Source organism: Cetorhinus maximus, chromosome 18, assembly GCF_964194155.1.
Source record: "Cetorhinus maximus chromosome 18, sCetMax3.hap1.1, whole genome shotgun sequence".
In the NCBI taxonomy this organism is placed as follows: Eukaryota; Metazoa; Chordata; class Chondrichthyes; order Lamniformes; family Cetorhinidae; genus Cetorhinus; species Cetorhinus maximus.
In genome coordinates, this window is record NC_135896.1 from 83,933,485 (window position 1) to 83,953,258 (window position 19,774).

A 19,774-nucleotide genomic window follows, 5' to 3' on the forward strand; every position below is an offset into this window, starting at 1 on the left:
TGTTGGCTGTGTGAGGAAGATCTCCTGGAAACAGCTCTAGGATGGGAGAAGATGCAGTTTGAATCAGCCATCCAGTCAAGCCAGAGAACTCTTGGGCTGAAAAAAGCAGTCTTGTTCTGAAGTTTTGGATTTCCACAGCAAAGTGGAAGAGAGTTTAAGAGGTCGTGTGGTTTGCCTTTGTCAAAGCAACTGCAGTTTGCCTTGTGTAGTGTTAGTGGATTTTTATAGTTGACTGGAAGGTGTTTACTTGTGGGTCTGACCAAGTAGGGAGTCTTTTGGGGGAATGTATTGTAAGACTAATTTTAACAAGGGGAGGCAATGGCGTAGGCGTATTGTCACTGGACTAGTAATCCAGAGACCCAGGATAAAGCTCTGGGGACCCGGTTTTGAATCCCGCCATGGCAGATGGTGGAATTTGAATTCAGTAAAAAGCTGGAATTAAAAGTCTAATGACGACCAATGTCGATTGTTGTAAAAACCCATCTGGTTCACTAAATTCCTTTAGGGAAGGAAACCTGCCGTCCTTACCCAGCCTGGCCTACGTGTAACTGCAGACCCAAGTGGTTGACTCTTAAATGCCCTCTGAACAAGGGTAATTTGGGATGGGCATTAAATGCTGGCTTAGCTAGCGATGCCCACACCACATGAATGAATTTTTTAAAAAACTGTGTAACTAATCTTGTGTACTCAAGTTTTCTTTTCTTCTTGTTAATAAAACTTTTACTTTTTAAAACCCCAAAAGGTGACTTCTTGCTGCTGAGATCAGTATGTTTTCTTCTCATTTTCAGAATACAAAAAAGGGTGCCAAGTTTCCCTTTGGGATTTGGTTTGCTCAGCAGTTAACATTTGCTGTGGTCATATAACAATAGTGATTTAGTAGTAATTGATCATTCTTGGGCAGGAGATGTTAAGGGTGAAGATTAACTGAAAGGGGAATGTGTAGATGAACAGGTAGTTCCTGATCTGAACCATGTCATTCCTGACACCACCAGGCAGGAGGTTAAAAGCAAATGTTCATCTCAAGGTGATGTTAGAACCTCCTGGTGGCCAGCTCATAGGCAGCATGGGCTAGCATAGAGAAGCAAATCATCTGTCTGCCCTCTGTCAGGCATTTTTTCTTGCTGTTATGAAGATATCATAAAAAAGCAGGAGTGCAGAAAATATTAGCAGTGGTTATTGAGGTGATTGTACAATGCCAAACTGGGAGTGCTCAGTAGGGCTTTGTAGGGAAAGCGTTACTTTCTATCTAATCCCTGCTGTACCTTGAAGTGCCTGATATTACCATTGGGCACAAAGATGGGAATGTGCTTCATTTGCCAGCACTGTCATCCCTCAGCTTTATAAACACCAATTTCAGAGGAACAGGCCTTTCTGCTCCTTGAGTCTGTTTCATCGTTCAGTGAGATTGTGGCAGATCTGTATCTTAACTCCATTTACCCATCTTGGTTACATATCCCCTAATATCCTTGCCCAACAAAAACCTATCCATCTCAGTTTCGGGAAGAGAACAGAAATTGTGACATTTTATTAAAAAGGAAAAATTCTGAGGAGATATGCTATAATGAATAACAGATGGTTGGCAGTGATTTTAAGGTATTAACTTATAATCATGTTTTCTGTGGATGTTTATTGCTCCACTGCAGAGACATGACTTGAATTTCTACCTTGTGACTCAGTGTCAGCCATCTGTTCTACCATAGGGTGCACTTATAGAATTGCAAATTAAGTGTTATGTGGTGACGCTGTGAAAAATACCCAAGAAACTGGAACATCTGCCAGTTTTTGTCAAAAGCCACAAATTGATTTTTTTGGACCCAATTAGAGTTTGCTGAACTGAATCATAAAATCTAAGACTTGTATTATCACTTAAAAATGTAACTGAGAGTGGAATATGTGCAGGGCAGCTTATATAATACAGCTTAGAAAGAGATATGTTCAAGGCATTATCTGTAATACAACTGGTAGAGGAGAATGTAGAGGGCAGCATCTATAATACAGCTTTAAGTGGGGGATATACAGGACAGCTTCTATAATACAACTGGAAAATGTACAGAGACAGGGCAACTTCTTAAAGACCTACTGCAGCTTCCATAGCAGCTGCTAGATCCTTCAACAGCCTCCACAGTAGCTGCTGGTTCTTCCTGCTGTCTCTACAGCAGTTGTCAGGACTTCCCACAGCCTTGACACACAGCTGCTGGGATCTCCGCAGTCTTGACAGCTGTTTGGACCTGCTTGCAGCCTCAGCAGGCAGCTGCATCAATTTTGTTGTTGACTATACACTGCAATAAACTGAAAACAGAGAAAAACTATACAGAAGGTTTGCAGAGCTATGGGGAAAGAGGAGGGGTGTGGGACTAAATGCTCCTTCAAGGAATTGGCACAGAACAATGTGCTGAATGGCCTCCTCCTGTGCTGTGTGATTCTAGGATTCTAAGATGCTAAATCTTAGAATTCTAGATTACTTTTTGTAAAGGTGAATGAATAGTCAAATTTAAAAGCTTGAAACAAAGCTTTATTCCCATTGTCCATCTTGGTTAAAAATGGACATGTAAGAGTAAAGAGGCAACAATTTATAGATAAGGTGCTTGTAATTGAAGGACTGTTCTTATCTGGCTAGATATATTCAAACATTTACATTTTTTCTCTCTAGGTTCTCACCCAGTGTCCAAATACCTCAGCTCCATAGATTACAGGTACAACAATTTCTTCCAGGATGCAGCATGGCAAGATTTTTTCACGAAAACAGAGGCCCCTTCCATAGGTAAAGAATGTGTTGTAATGCTTTGAAATCACTGTGAATCTGTGGTGTAATGGTTACGTTGAGTTACCATATTGTCAGAAATCTGCTGTCAGCATGTTTGGTTAGTTTCCTTATTTTAATTGCTGATTTTAATGTTGAGTAACAAAACACAATTGCTGAGGATAATTTCATAATGTGAAATTCAGGAATGAGAAAGAAAGAAACAATTTGTATTTACGTAATGCCTTTCACATCCTCAGGATATCCCCATGCACTTTACAGTCAATTTGCACACAACAAGATGCCACAAAAACTAATGAAGTAACCAACCAGATAATCTTTTTAAAATGATTAATAGAGGAGTGTTTGCTCCTTGCCCTTCTTTGAAATAGTGCCATGAAATGTTCTACATCCACATACGAAGATGTTAGTTTAACGTTTCATCTGAAAGAATGTGTGTTACAAATATGAAGAAGATTTATAAGAATGTTATGTTTTGGGATTGTGTCTTTAATTTAGGATAAAAGGAATGAGTGGGATCATGTGACCTGCTCTGAATTCTGCTGGAAATATGCCTGGGTGGCTTAAAGGTTTTGGGGGGGGTTGGGGTTCGTGGTGGGGGGGAGGTTATTTTTACTGAGAAGAAGGTGCAAGATATTTACACCTGTAAATAATGATCTGAGCAGCTGTGCTGGTGAATAGACTGTTAGTCTCCAAACCCCAGGGAGGCGTTAGGAATGTCAGGTTTTGTGAATGTTATACTTCAAACTGTCTATTTAATTCCAAGATAGAATGAAGTTGGGAGTCTAGAGGATAGCTGATTAGCTTTTCTACCTGGATGCAAGGCCCATGTGATTCACGCCACTAGAGAAATGGGCTTTGAGAGGCAAAGAGTCCATAGGAAACCATTGAAGGATTGGGTTGCAGGTTTTCCAAAGATAAAAATCACTGAACCTAACAGACATGGTCAGTCTGTAAGAATCTGTGAGAGAGAGATAAAGACAGCAAGTCTCAATTGTTGACCATGCAGGATGCAGGCGGGAGCTCGTGCTCAGATGGAAAAGACCAAGTGCACGAGGATTCAAACAAAGCTGGAAGATTTACCTAGCTTTGGCTAGAGAGAGGGACCTCCAATTTGTCCCTCACCGTGAAACTCAGTTTGTGTAGTTGAAATTACCCGGCTGGAAAAGGAAGGAGCAGCTAAGAATAGTTTTAGACTGGTTCCTGGAGAATAGTGTCTACTTAATGGACAGGTTAAAGTATAATCATGGAGGGAGATTTTCGGTCATTTTAAATGTTAAAAGTGGAATCTTTTCTGTAGTTTAGAATATAAGTTGCCTACTGCAATAGTGTTTAGTCAATTTGCTTTTAGTTTGTTTGTTAAAGTAAAAGTCTTAAAACTTGAAACCTTGTCATGTGATCCTTTCAGTCATTCACTGGACGTTCAAATTTCCTTTTTTTATTAAAGTCATCAGTCTCTACGGGGAATATAACAGGTGCCTCTGACAATGCAGTGCTCCCTCAGTACTGTACTCAAGTGCTGACCTAGATTCTGTGCTCAAACAGCTGCAGTTGGAATTCAACTCACTACCTTCTGATTCAGGGGAAAGAGTGCTATCATTAGGTCAAGACTGACTCTTGGGGTCATTTGTGCAATCATAGCTCATTCCTGTAGCACAGTAATTCTCATTTAATTGTATTGGAATAATGTCTTTGCTTCTAGCTCTTTGCTTGGTTGGGTTATTCTTTGAATTAAAGCATTTATCTTTTTATTAATTTCTGTTTTAATGTAGTGCTTAAATGTGGTGCCAATAAATCATGGAAACTAGACTCTGAACTAACCAACATAACTTGGCGCAAATGAATGGTTCAGTCTCCTGGCTTTCTTAGTTCACTGGATATTGATAAAATAGATTAGTCCCAGTTCTGTTCTTTGGTTTGATGACCATGATGTTTAAAGTGACTGAAACATTAATCTTTATTACACACTGTGGGCTTCCATGTATTTTGGCTTTGTGACTCTGTTCAGAAAGCGGTGATTGTGTGAGTGATGTACTTGTTTCTTCTGACATTCTTATTATACATATTTATACATATCCGTTAAAAATTAAATTCAGTATCTAGTGCACGTTTCTTTGAAAGCTCTGAAGTCCCTTTTATTCCTGTTGATAGTGCTGTCTTAGGTATTTTCAATTGGAAAAGTGTCACACTGTGTGACACACAATATCTGCAATTTTATAATGAGACTCTATCACCTTTTGCACAACCTGACCATCAGATTCCCACAATTCTCTCAATATGCTTTCTGAAAATTATTTTCAGCTGCCATATTTGTTCCTCAATAACTTACATTTCAAATGTTCAAAATAACGGCTGAAACAATGGAAATTACATATTTCATGATAGCAAGTGGCATTTATCTGTTGTTCTTCAATGCCTTCATTATTATTTGAAGGTATTAGCCTCTCCCAAAAGCTTAGCTTGGAGCTGATATTTTTGCCCAAGAGTTGGGTTCAAGATTTGAGGATTAGGGATGCATTTTAAAGTTAAAGCTGTCAAAGGAAAATGGAAAGTTTAAACTATGCATTTTTTTTTTGTAAGAGAGCCATACAAATTGGAACAGATTGCCAGCGTAGCTGGTGGGGCAGGGTGTAAAGAAGTTCCTCTTCGGGAAAGGGGGTGTAGGGCGATTGGTGTAAGAATCATAATAAATCTTAGGGAAGACATAGAAGGGTAGGTTAGACGGGCAATTATCTCATCCAAAATCTCAGTAATTTATTATGTGACTACTCCAACTGCAGCATGCTTCTGAAAATTGTTCTGGGAAGATTCCCTACCCTGTAACTCAGGAGCAAATTGTAGCACTCTCTGCTGCCCCTGCGAACTAATCACATTTGTGATCGAACTTGTATTTTTCCTCTTTATGGCTTAGTATTGCACCAGCTGTTGCATTCACTAATGCTATCAGGAATATCTTAATAATACCATTTTTCCAATTGTAGAGCAACCCTTTGATGCTTAGTGGGTTATTTTGACAAAATCAAATGATTTTTTATTTATTTTTTCTAACTGCATTAACCTAATGCCACCTCACAGTGACATTTATACAGCAGTTAGTGCACATATTATTGCTGCACAGGTTAAAGATGATCTGTGATTCAAGATAGCATTCTCGCCTGTGTGTCAGGAGGTCTTGGGTTCAAGTTCCACTCCAGAGACTTTAGTACAAAATATAGGCTGACATTCCAACAGTAGCGAGGGAGTGCTGTGGTATTAAAGATGTGCCGTCTTTCAAATTAGACATTAAACTGATGCTCCAACTGCCCTCAGGTGGATGTAAAAGTTCCTATGGCACTATTCAAGGAAGAGCAGAGGAGTTCCCCCAATGCCATGGCCAACATTTATCCATCAGCCAATATCAATAAAGTAGATAGCAATTTGCCAAGCCTGCTCCAACAGCACCTTCCAAACGCTTGACCTCTTGCATTTTGAAGGACAAGGGCAACAGAAGCATGGGAACGCCAATACCTGCAAGTTCCCAACCAAACCACACACCATCCTGACTTGGAACTATATTGCCATTCTTTCATGTGAACATGCAAATATGCAAAATAGGAGAAGAAGTAGTCCATTCGGCCCCTCGAGCCTGCTCCTCTATTCAATAAGATCATGGCTGATCTGTTTCAATGGCAGCACTCTTGTCTGTGTGTCAGGAGGTCTTGGGTTCAAGTTCCAATCCAGAGACTTTAGCAGAAAATCTAGGCTGACACTTCGCTGTCGCTGGGGCAAAAATCTGAAAGTGTGATGGAATATACTCTCCATTTGCCTGCAGGAGTGCAGCTGTAACAATACTCAAAAAACTCGACACCATCCAGTAGCCTGATTGATCAGCACTCCTTCCACCATGATGTACAGTAGCAGCAGTGTGTACTACCTGCAAGATGCACTGCAGCAACTCACCGATCCTCCTTTGACTGCACCTCCCAAACCCGTGACCTCTACCATCAAGAAGGACAAGGGCAGCAGGTGCATGGGTACACCACCTGCAAGTTCCTCTCCAAGCCACACACCATCCTGACTTGGAACTATGTTGCCATTCCTTCACCTTTGCTGGGTCATAGGCCTGGAACTCCCTTCCTAACAGCCCTGTGAATGTACCTACATAAGATGGGCTCCAGTGGTTCAAGAAGGCGACTTACCACCACTTTCTCAAGGGTAGTTACTGATGGGCAACAAATGCTGGCTTTGTCAGTGATGTTCACATCTGATGAAAGAAAATAAAACACGTGAACTCAGCAATTCAAGAAAGTGACTTACCACCACTTACTTGAGGGCTGCTAAGGATGAATAGTAAATACTGGCCTTGCCAGCAATGCTCACATCTGATGAATGAGTAAATAAAATAAAATAATCTGGTCATAACTTTATTGCTGTTAGTGGGAGCTTGCTGTGTAGTAATTAGCTATGACATTTCCTACATTGGAACAATGACTGCATTTCAGAAGTACTTGATTGCTGAAAAGTGTTTTGGGTTATCCTGAGGCCTTGAAAGACACTAAATAAATGCAAGTCCTTGCTTTTTTTTTGCTGTGTGTAGGTATCCATTAATACAAAGAACCTCTGCTGGAAATTTGTTTACTATTTTTTCTCTTTGTTTCATTTTGTGAATGTAGTTGTGCTTTTGTGAAAAAGGTGGACTGTTATTAATGGAGCTAATGACCTGTCTAACCTGTTGATTGTATCTAATTACAGTGCAGGAAATACCAGATGTTGTCGCTAGAGTTACCCAGTATATCTCCAATGCAAACATCTCCCACCAATTACCTATAGCGGAAGCTATGTTAACTTACAAGCAGAAAAGGTAAAGCCATCATTTTCACACTGAATTGTGGTTGAGTTTCTCTACAGTCAGGACTGTTAGCAAATGATATTCTGTGACATCAACAGATATTTTCCATGGAAATAGGTGAATTGCCAAGGTCAGCAGGTAATGGTAATTGAGATCATGTCAAGTATGTACATAGGTATTAATCACCAGGGATATAAAAATAGTGCACATTGTCACAGAAATATTTACACCTTACTGACCATAAACCAACCTGTTGCTCTCACTGCATACCAGCCTCTTTCATGAAATGTTATGAAACCCTCTGTTATAGCATTGCAATTGTTATAAGCCTTTGGTTGCTAAATTTACTTTTAATTGTATGCCATCATAGGTAACCTTTTTTCACGGCACACACCTCATTATAATGCAGAATGCTTGGGTGTGGAGAGCTGTTAGGATGGCCAGTAACCTGCACCTATTTTGTTTAGGTATATCCACAGTAAAGAACTGGACCATGATACTTAACAATGGGATTGTCTCAGCACTGACTACCTCTTCCAAAATTAAACCTCTTAAAAAGATAGAGTTAAGTTTACCATTTTGTCATTTTTTTTTTTTGCGATATTTTTGTCCAAAAGAGGGTGCTGACATTGAGAGAAAAGTCATAGTCATTAGCAAAAGTGTCAGAAGGAAGAGTTACCAAGCCCCACAGAGCTGGATTAGCATTAGTTGAGATACAGTTAGTAACAGAAGGCAATGGAGGATTAGTTACTGAGTGACAATGTAAAAGAGCTGGATTAACATCAGTTAGAGATACAGAGATGCTCAGAGAGAGTACTGAACAACTGTGTAAGGGAACTGGATTAACGTCAGTAGGAATGCAATCAGTAGCAAAAGGCGCTGGAGGAGGGGGGTTATTGATCCTGATATAGATAGATATTGACTCAGGAGGCGAGAGGAGCTCTGTGCTTACCTTTTCAACAAAAACTTGTAATTAACAAAATGAAATGTCTCAAGGCAGATTATCGGAGCATTATAAAACAAAATTTGACACCAAGCCACAGAGGGTGATATTAGGACAGATAGCCAAAAGTTTGCTCAAAAAGAGGTAGGTTTTAAGGAGCAAGGTAAAAGGGGAAAGAGAGCCAGAAAGATTTAGGGATACAATTCTAGAGCTCAGGGCTGAGGCAGCTGATGGCATGGCAACCATTGATGGAGCACTTAAAATAAGCTCCATTCTGTTCAGTTCACACAGCTACGCTCAGTCACCCCTGCATTACAGAGTAATCATAATGCTTTGTAATTGGTCTTGATAAGCAAGTAGTACTGATGACGAGACTCTGGAAGTAGTTAAGATTGCCGAGTAAATTCTGTACTCCACCATGTTGCAAAACTTGTCAGCAAAAAGTCTTTTTACAGGAAGGTATATGATAAAATACTTGCACTCTTCTCTGTGATAACCAAGTGATATTAAAGCAACCTGGGATTATAGTATTTATGGTTTACCCTTAAGTTTATGTGTGTGGCTATTATTTAAAATTCAAATGCCCTTTTCACACTGGCTGTAGTTAAAGTGCCAACTTGCACAGGTTGCCTACATTTTTTTCAATTAGGCGATATGGATTTAAGACAAATGCACCTGAAGTATGCTGTACCAAAACAGCTGTTTGTAGCTAAGAAGCTGCAGTAAAGAAGTTTGAATGGATTTTCCACTGATTGTTTTTCAAGTGAGCAGGTTTTGTTTATAGTGTTTAATGAGTTGGAAGCAGTGTCTTGGCTGCAAAGCTACACATTGAAAACCAAGTCAATTTGATGGATGCCAACAAGACAATAGTTCAGCTTAAAAGAAAGATCAACTTAAAATTGTATCTAATTCAAGGTACTCTTCAGCATGACTCCCTTATAGGCTTCTGAACTGTTAGAGCCGAATATTCTACCTCTTTCTCCACACCTCCCCCCGCCCCCCCGCCCCACACCCATGCCACCACTGAATTGATCCTCTGTATGGATATTCCCTTTGTTTCACCAGCAACCTGTCAGGAGTTGAATACTGGGGCAACATCCTTGTGCCTCAGATGACGCAGACAAGCCCAATGAATTCTCCTTCAAGGGCAGTGCCCATGTTGCAAAATGATGCCATTGTAGATCTCCAGCCTCCTGATCCAGCAACAGATAGGTGTACACAAGTTGAACTATTGTGTTGTGGCAAGCTAGAGCTTCCAATAGATAGAATGGCATTGTAAGCAAGAGACATGATAAAATGGGCATACTTGCATTTGAAAATGGAAATGTTCTGAGTCTAATTATGAGCAAGGTCTATTTTATCTGTAACTCTTTGTAATATCTGCATTTGGTCTTAATCAGTACAGAATATTAGTCCCTCATGTAATATGCAGGCAGCTGTAATATGCACTTAAGCTGTCTTTAATACTCAATTGTCAGCAGCCAGTGAGGAAGGGGTAGGCCCTTATATTGATACAACCCTCAGTTCAACTTGTTCCGTGTAATAACTTGTGATTTTTGTTTTCTTGTGGTTGCTTTCAATAAAGGAAAAAGAGCTTTCATTTTGATTTTAACATAAGGTACCAGAGTCTGCTTGGGTTTTAATTTTTATATATGTATAGATATATATATATATATATATACACATATAATGCTTTGTTGATATATATTTAATGCCAGTCTTTTCTTCTCTTCTTGGCTTAACATAGTTGCCTGGAATGATAATTGGATTAAGATTGTATTACTTAAAATTGGTGATTTGGCCCATCTGCTGGAGCATGTTAAACTTGGAGGGTAGTGTACACTTGTGGTATTTTTTGTAAATATACTTGCATGCTTGAAAGAAACCATTTACTGGTGTAGTACCTGAAAAATAATCTGCTATAGAGTTTAATGCTTTATCTGATCTTGCTTATATAGAGTGTTATTGCACCTAATTTATCCTTCCCAACATTAATGACCTCTAGAGATATGCTGATAAATCGCAATACATTACAGTTCCCTTAATGTCACTGTATTGTGCTTCTATGTCAACACCACTAAACATGACAGAATTGAATACTAACACAGCACTGGGAAATCTTCTGCTCAGGATATGGTTGGCAAGACTAGCATTTATTATCCATCCACAGTTGACTTTGAGAAGGTGGTGTTGGGCTGCCTTCTTGAACATACGAATTAGGAGCAGGAGTAGGCCACTCGTCCCCTTGAGCCTGCTCCACCATTCAATAAGGTCATGGCTGATCTAATTTTAACCTCAACTCCACATTTCCACCTACCCCCGATAGCCTTTCACTCCCTTGCTTATCAAGAATCTATCTACTTCTGCCTGAAAGATATTCAAAGACTCTGCCTCAACCACCTTTTGAGGAAGAGAATTCCAAAGTGTCTCATCCCTCTGAGAGAAAACAAATTTCCTCATCTCTGTCTTAAATGGGCAGCCCCTTATTTTTAAACAGTGGGCCCTAGTTATAGATTCTCCCACAAGAGGAAACATCCTTTCCACATCCACTCTGTCAAGAGCCATCAGGATCTTGTATGTTTCAATCAGGTTGCCTCTTACTCTTTTAAACTCCAGTAGATACAAGCCTAGTCTGTCCAGCCTTTTCTCAGAAGACCATTCTAGGTATTAATCTAGTAAACTTTCTCTGAACTTGTAATGCATTGATATCTTTCTTTAAATAAAGAGACCAATACTGTACACAGTACTCCAGATGTGGTCTCACCAATGCCCTGTATAACTGAAGCATAACTTTCCTACTCTTGAATTCAATTCCCCTTGCGGTAAATGATAACATTCTTTTAGCTTTGCTAATTACTTGCGCCTGCATACTAACCTTTTGCGATTCACACACTAGGACACCCAGATCCCTCTGCATCTCAGAGCTCTGTAACCTCTTACCATTTAGGTAATATGCCTCTTTTTTTAATTTGGCCTGCCAAAATGGACAACTTCACATTTTCCCACATTATACTCCATTTGCCAGATCCTTGCCCACTCACCTAATCTATTTATATCCTTTTGTAGCTTCCTTATGTCCTCAAATTGCAGTTCATGTGGTGAAGGTACTCCCAGAGTGCTGTTAGGGAGTTCCAGGGTTTTGACTCAGCAATGGTGAAGGCACTACAATAAATGTCCAAGTCTGTATTCTATGAGATTAGAGTCATAAGTCTTTATGGCATGGAAGGAGGTCATTCAGCCCATCAAGTCCAAACCAGCTCTCTGTGGGCAATCCAGTCAGTCCCATTCCCCGTTTTATCCCCGTGGCCTTGCAAATTTATTTCCCTCAAGTGCCCATCCAATTTCCTTTTGAAGTCATTGCCTCTGCTTCGACCACCCTCATAGGTAGCGAGTTCCAGGTCATTACCACTCTCTGTGTAAAATGATCCTCACATCCCCCCTGCATCCCTTGTCCAAAACCTTAAGCCTGTGTCCTCTAATCCTTGTACCAGCAGCCAATGGGAACAGCTTTTCCTTGTTTATCTTTCTCAGATCTATCATTATCTTGTACATCTCTGTCAAATCTCCCCAAGGAGAACAACCCCAGCTTCTCCAACCTAACCTTGTGGCTAAAATCCCTCATTCTCTACACCCTCTTAAGGACCTTGCGTTCTTTGTAAAGCATAGTGACCAGATCTGGATGCAATACTCTAGCCGTGGCCTAACCAGAGCTTTATAAAGGTTCAGCATAACTTCCTTGCTTTTGTTCTCGATACCTCTATTTATGAAGCTCAAGATCCCAGATGCTTTTCTAACCACTCACTCAGTATATCCCTAGCACATCAAAGACCTAGGCACATGAACCCGCAGGCCCCTCAGTTCATGCATATTCTTTAGAAGTGTCATTGGGTAGAATTTTCCGTGCCTGCTGGCGGGTGTGTTCGGCGGCATGAGCGGACAATATGGCGAGAAGGCCAAAAACCGGATTCACGACGTTGTGAAACCAGTTTACGATCGTCCGCTCAGCCCGTCGATGGTGGGCCGCGTTTCCCGCCGTCGGACGTCAGCAACCTCATTGTAATACATCTGCCTATCACTACAAGGCCAGCCCGCTGGAATCATCCCCCCATGTTGGATAGTCCACCCATGTCAGCGTGATTGCATGCCGATGCGTTTCACAACAGCATATATAAGGCGTGCACTTGGAGAAGAACCCGGAGGTGAGCGCACAGTAACATTGCGCAGCGCTCACAAGGGACACCTGTTGAACTTCAAGGTTGAGGTGACTTGGGGCGGTGTGGGCAGGTGGGGTGGGGTTGCAAGGGCTACCCTGTGGTTGAAGGTAGTGCACAAGCACATGTGGGGTGGAGGGGAGAGAAGCAGCCACGCACCATTGCCCTGCAGCTGAGATAGTTCAGATGCAGCCAACTTGACATGCGTGGAGTCGGGCCTCTAGCTTATCTGCCTACTCAAACACTGCAGAGGCATGAAAGTGCCTCCAAATGTTCCAGAGTTTTTCACCCCTTGGACACAGTCTGCAAAATAATGAGCATTTTAGGGGATTGCAGAACAGCTGGACAACTAGGCACATTGTACAATCTCCTTGCTAAAGCTGGCCATGGAGCAGTCACTGGTGGAGGCGCTCACAACCCCTTGCAAAGTCATCATCCCAGCTTGGATCAGTCTGCCCCCATGATTCAAGATAACAGCGCAGCCTTGCAGTGCAAGTTAGGAGATTGCTTGCATCTGAGCTGAGAGCACAACATGCAATCCAGTGGGTAAATCGGTCAGGTGGAGTGGGGCGAAGAAGGGTGGGGTTTCGGGCAGCCATGCAGGACACTAAGCTCCGGTCATCCAAATGGTGGCCAGCACTCTCCTGGATGCGCTAAGGGTCCTTCAGACTTAATCAAGAGAGGTTCTTGGAACACCCAAGCTAACCTATGCATCTCTCTCTTTCATCCTGCAGGAGGAGTACATCAGGAGCATGGAGCCTGGTGAACTAGCTGTACGCCTCGAGGTGTACAGACGGCGAAGATAATGGAGAAGAGAGCGACGGAGGTGCCTGGTTGCGCAGAGGGAGGAGCAGCACCCTCAGGAAGAAGGGGGCCTGGGACTCCTGCACATGCCGCCGAAGAGCCACAGCGAGCCATTGCTGTTTGGCATCTAGCTAGACCCAGGGTCTATAGACGCTGCCTTTCATTCCTGCAGATGACCGTGAACCAGTGTCGTCGAAGACGGCACACGTCTGTGGAACTGGCCAGTCACATCTGCCAGCTGCTGCAGGATTTGGCGCCACGGAGACGGGCATCCACTGTCCGCGGCCGTGACAGTGACCGCAGTGCTCAATTTTTACACTAGTGGCTCATTTCAGGGCTGCACATGTGACCTCTGTGGGATACCACAAGCCTGCACTCACAAATGCACAAATGAGGTCACAGATGCCATCTTCGAGAGGGCACACAACTTCGTGCATTTTGCCCGGGACCAGGAAAGCTAGGATGCAAGAACGCTGGGACTTGCCCAGATCTCGGTTTCCCACAGGTGCAGGGTGACATCAACTGCACTCATGTGGTGCTCAGATCTCAGTTGCAACAAGCAGTTAATTGTGTCAACTGCAAGAGCTTTCATTCGCTGAATGTGCAGCTGGTTTGCAACCAACACAAGGGCATCCGGCATCCTGCAGGCCTGCGCATGGTTTCCAGGGAGCGTCCACGACTCCTACATTCTCAGTCAGTCACAGATCCCTGATGTCTTCCAGGATCCTCAGAGGCTGCAGGGATGGCTCAGTGTGATATTTGTGCTTTACGTTTATGATTTTTTGTAAAAGGACATTTTAGTTAAAAAGAATTGTTATATAAAAAACCTGCCAGTAGGGTGTGCTAAATCCCAGATGTATTGCCCTCAGGTGTAGAATAAGGAATAAAGGAACCTTCTGTTTTTTACACAGGAAGCTGGGGTCCAGAAGCAGATAGCTTGTGTTTGTGTGTATTCTTAATTGTTAAGAAGTGACAAAACACTTCAAATGGCAACAAGAATAGGATCATCATTAATAGGGGCTTTAGAGGCTTTTGATCCAGCTACCATGGACTTTGTAGTTTATGTTGGGCAAATGGAACAGTTTTTCATTGCAAATGAAGATTGAAGAGGAAAAGCAGACCTCCGTGTTTCTCACAGTCATTGGAATGAAAAATTTCACTTTACTGAGAAATCTCATTGCTCCTGACAAGCCAGCAGATAAAAACGTTAACAAGCTTGTGGATGTTTTAAAAAAGCACTTTGATCCCAGGCCAGCAATTATTGCCAAGAGATTCAAGTTTCACCAAAGAGAACAGCATGAGAATGAGCCAGTTTCCCAGTTCCTGGCTGAGTTGAGAAAATTTGTGGAACATTGTGACTTTAAAGGTTACCTGGAAGAAGCGTTGCGTGATTTCTTGGTTTGTGGACTAAGAAATGAAAGAATTCAGTGTAGATTGTCAGCGGAGCAAGAGTTGACACTGTAGAAAGCGTTCAAGATTGTGTAAAGCATAGAAATGGCAGAGAAATAAGCTGGAGATTTGAAAGCATATTCTAATAATGCCAAAGTTAAAATAGTAAAGTCAAGGTATACTTGCTTTCAAGCATGTTACCGCTGTAATGGAATATGGCATAATGCAGAACCCTGTAACTGGAAAACCGCTGATTGTTGCTACTGTGAAATAAAAGACACATACAGTGTGCATGTAGATCAAAGGCTGATCACAGTAAAGCAGTACCGCCAAGAAAAGGGCAACACGAGGAGAACACAGACAAGTCGCGCTTGAAAATAAACAGGCAGTTTAAAAAGACGCATTACTTGGAAACAAAATACAAAAGTAATGCGAGTCCAGATGAGGAAGAAAGTGAAACTAACAGTGGCAATGCAGATGAGCAATTGTATTGCATTCAGTCTGATCTGAAGCTAGATGAAGGACTAAAAGTTGGCATTGCCTCAAATGGTAAAATGGTTGAAATAGAGGTAGACACTGGAGCATCAGTTTCTATTGCTTCAGAGAAGACATGGGAGGAGATTTTCAAGAAACCTTCCTCCAGCTTAGCACCTACACTGGTGAGCCTGTGAATATACTTGGAAAAATGTCCATTCAAGCTAAATATGGAGATCAAATAGCAAGATTGCCACTTATCATTGTGTAAGGGGATTATCCATCGCTTATGGACAGGAACTGGCTAAAAGAAATTCGGCTGGACTGGAATAAAATAAATAAAATGCATTGCAACTCCATGCTGCAGTCCTTGTTAGACAAGCATACTGATGTCTTCAAAGGAGGTCTTGGAGTTATTAAAGACATTGAAGCCAAACTTGTTCCAGAAGCTTGAAGCTACTCCAAGGTTCTTCAAACCATGTTCAGTCCCCTACTCAATGCAACAGAAAATCGAGCAGGAACCAGAATGACTTGAAAACTTTCAGATAATTGAGAAAGTTGATTATGCAAGTCGGGCAGCTCCAATAGTCCGAGTAGTGAAGGAAGACAGGTCCATCAGAATATGTGGTGACTATAAAATCACCATTAATCCTTTCCTGGGAGTGCATCAGTACCACTACGGAAAATTGAGGACCTGTTCGCTGCTCTGAATGGAGGTGAATTACTCACAAAGCTTGACCTATCACAGGCAATTTTGCAAATGCAGCTGAGTGAAGATTCCAGGAAGTATACAACCATCAGCACACAGGTCTATATCAATACAGGCATCTACCGTTTGGAATTGCATCATCACCAACCTTATTCCAGCAGGCCATGGACAAAATACTACAAGACCTACCTGTGTAATCTGCTTCCAAGATGACATGCTTATCAGCGGGAAAAGCCCCCCAACTCATTTAGAGAATCTAGGCAGGGTCCTGCATAGTCTGGAAAAATATGGCATCCGCTGTAAGAAATCCAAATGCTCATCCCTGAAACCCTCAGTGGAGTACCTGGGACATGTGATCGACAAAACTGGCCTCTCAACCTCACCCAGAAAGGTGGAGGCAGTCGTGAATGCATTATAGCCCAAAAATGTTCGTTATTGGGACTTGTGAATTACTACAGCAAGTTTATTTCCAACTTGGCTACCAAGGCAGCACCACTGAATAATCTGCTGAAGAAGAATGCAAAATGGGATTGGTCACAAGTCTTTCAGGAAAGTTTCAAGGAACTCGAGCAAGAGCTCACTTCTGCTGAAGTCCGAGCACATTTCAATAACAAGTTGCCTGTCAGCCTGGCTTGTGCTACACCTGGTTATGGTGTTGGAGCTGTCATCTCCCACACATTTCCTGATGGCAGTGAAAGGCCCGTTGCATACGCCTCATGCACATTGTCCAAGACAGAACAAAATTATGCCCAAATTGAGAAGGAAGCTCTTGGACTAATCTATGGAGTCAAGAAGCTCCACCAATATTTGTATGGACGTAAATTCAAGTTAATGACAGACCACAAGCCTTTGACCTGGTTGCTTAACCCGAAGTCTCAAACCCAGCCATTTGCCACTGCATGCCTATAAAGATGGGCACTGATCTTATATGCTTACCAGTACAAAATTACATTTCGCTCTACTGAGAATCATGGAAATGCGGACTTCTGCTACACCACAGCTCCACAACCCAAAGTGAAGTCACTGCTTTCGATATGAACCGGATAGCCATGTTACCTGTTAAAGCGGATCAAATTCAACTTGAAACGCAGAGGAATGCTGTGCTTTCCAAAGTTTACCCATGCACAGAGAAGGGTTGGTGTGTACCTCAAGAAGTGACTACTGAGCTTAAACCTTACTACATGCGTAGATTTGAGCTGACGCTGCAAGACGGTTGTTTGTTATGGGGAATCAGAGTTATCATTCCTCCAAAATTCCAAACACAAGTGTTAGAAGAACTTCACCTCAGTCACCTGGGAATCGTCAAAATGAAAGCATTAGCTCGTTTACATGTATGGTGGCCGCACCTAGATAAAGACATCGAAGGCATGATTGCCTTCCATGCCAAGAAGTGAAGTCTTCTCCTGCGCCTGCCCCATTACATCCGTGGGCTTGGCCTGACCACCCATGGCAGAGACTTCATGTGGACTTTGCTGGACCACTTCTTAGACAAATGTTCCTGATTGTGGTGGATGCCCACACAAAGTGGCCCCATGTTATTCCCATGAAGTCAACTACTTCAGCAAAGACCATTGATTCTCTCCGGAACGTGTTCACTACTTTTGGATTGCCGGAGCAGATTGTGTCTGACAATGGCACACAGTTCACATCATGTGAATTTCAAACATTCCTGAAAAACAATGCGATCAAGCAGATTCTCATCTTACCTTACCATCCATCCTCAAAGCGGAGCGCTTTTTCCAGACATTCAAAACAGCCATATCGAAGGGGAGGACGCAAACAGATTGGAAGTTGAAGCTGAAGAACTTTTTGATGATGTATTGTAACACTCCACATTCAACAACAGGCGTATCTCTTGCTGAGATGATGTTTGGAAGACGACTGCATACCAGAATGAATTTGCTGTGTCGGATTTGAAAGGAAAGATTGGTTCAAGACCACTTGATCAGAAAAGGTCACACGACACAAGTAAAACAGCTGGTGAGTTTAATCTCGATCAGTCTGTTTGGGTCCGAAATTACTGTAGAACACCAAAGTGGTACCTGGGAAGAATCATCAAGCGTTGAGGGCCACTGACCTATGATGTTGAACCTTCCTGTGGAATCTGGAAGAGACACACTGATCAGATTAGAGAAGCCAAATCCAGGGAACCAAATTTCCAATAATCTCCAGTCACAGTGGAAGATTTCTGGGAAACAAAACATCTGCTCCAGCTGGTGAAACCCGACTTGATGCAACTGACAAACCTGTAGCACCTGTAGCTGCAACTGTTGAACCTGAACAGAAACAAGTGGAACAGCAGGACCTTCCATTTCTAAGCAAACAAACTGAGATACCTAAGCCAACACTCCTCTAGACCAAAGCGAATCTGCAAACCGCCTGACTGATTTGTTTCTGCTAAGGGGGGAGGAGATGTGATGTTTGTGCTTAACACTTATGATTTTTTGTAAAGTGACATTTTAGTTTAAAAGTAGTGTTATATAAAAAAATCTGCCAGTAGGATGTGCTAAGTCCCGGGTGTATCGCCCTCTGGTGTAGAATAAGAAATAAAGGAACCTTCTGTTTCTACACAGAAAGCTGGGGTTCAGAAGCCGATAGCTGTGTGTGTATTCTTAAATATTAAGATGTGACAAAACACTTCACTTGAGGACAAGGACTACCCGCAGAGGACATGGCTGATGACACCCATGCGACAGCCTCAGACTGCAGCAGAGCAAAGGTATAATGAGGCTCATGCTGCAACTCAGAGCTTGGAGGAGCAGACCATCAGGAAGCTGAAAATGAGGTTCCGGTGCCTGGATCAGTCTGGTGGAGCCCTGTAATATAGTCCACAGAGGGTGTCGTGCATCGACATTGCCTGCTGTGCCTTTCACAATCTGGCGCTGCAACGGGGAGAAGAGCTGGCTGAGGAGCTGGAGTTCTCCTCTGATGGGGAGCATGTCGATGGGGATGCGGGTGAGGAGGCCTTCTAAGGCGATGATGACGGCAATGAGGCCCTCACACTGGCTAGATGAGGCAGAGGCGTTTGGGAGGTCCTCATAGCTGCTAGATTTGTGGAAGGTGATGATGACACGCAGTTAAGAAGGCAAATAGTATGTTGGCCTTCATTGCAAGAAGACTTGAGTGCAGGAGCATCTGTTCAGGGCCTTGGTGAAATCACACCTTGAATATTGTGTGCAGTTTTGGTCTCCTTACCTAAGAAAGGGTATACTTGCCATAGAGGGAGTGCAGCAAAGATTCACCAGACTGATTCTGGGATGGTAGGATTGTCGTGTGAGGAGAGATTGTGCTGACTGGGCCTGTATTCACTGGAGTTTAGAAGAATGAGAGGGGATCTCATTGAAATGTATAAAATTCTGACAGGGCTGGACAGACTGGATGCAGGGATGATGTTTCCTCTGGTCTAGAACAAGGGGTCACAATCTCAGGATATGGGCTAGGTCATTTAGGACTAGATGAGGAGAAACACCTTCACTCAGAGGGTGGTGAACCTGTGGAATTCTCTACCACAGAGGGCTGTGGAGGCCAAGTCACTGAGTATATTTAAGAAGGAAATTGATTTCTAGACTCTAAAGGTGTCAAAGGGTATGGGGAGAGAGTAGGAGTATGGTGTTGAGATAGAGGATCAGCCATGATCATATTGAATGGCGGAGAA

General features: G+C 42.4%; 1 protein-coding gene across 1 annotated transcript in view; it reads left to right on the forward strand.

Moving 5' to 3' along the window:
* pacs2 (phosphofurin acidic cluster sorting protein 2) overlaps window positions 1–19,774 on the forward strand; it is a 274,493-nt gene that overhangs the window by 233,730 nt on the left and 20,989 nt on the right. The window contains exons 17-18 of the mRNA XM_078563102.1: window positions 2,651–2,761; window positions 7,493–7,601. Coding sequence (XP_078419228.1) covers window positions 2,651–2,761; window positions 7,493–7,601 — 220 coding nt within the window. The remainder of the gene's footprint in view (window positions 1–2,650; window positions 2,762–7,492; window positions 7,602–19,774) is intronic.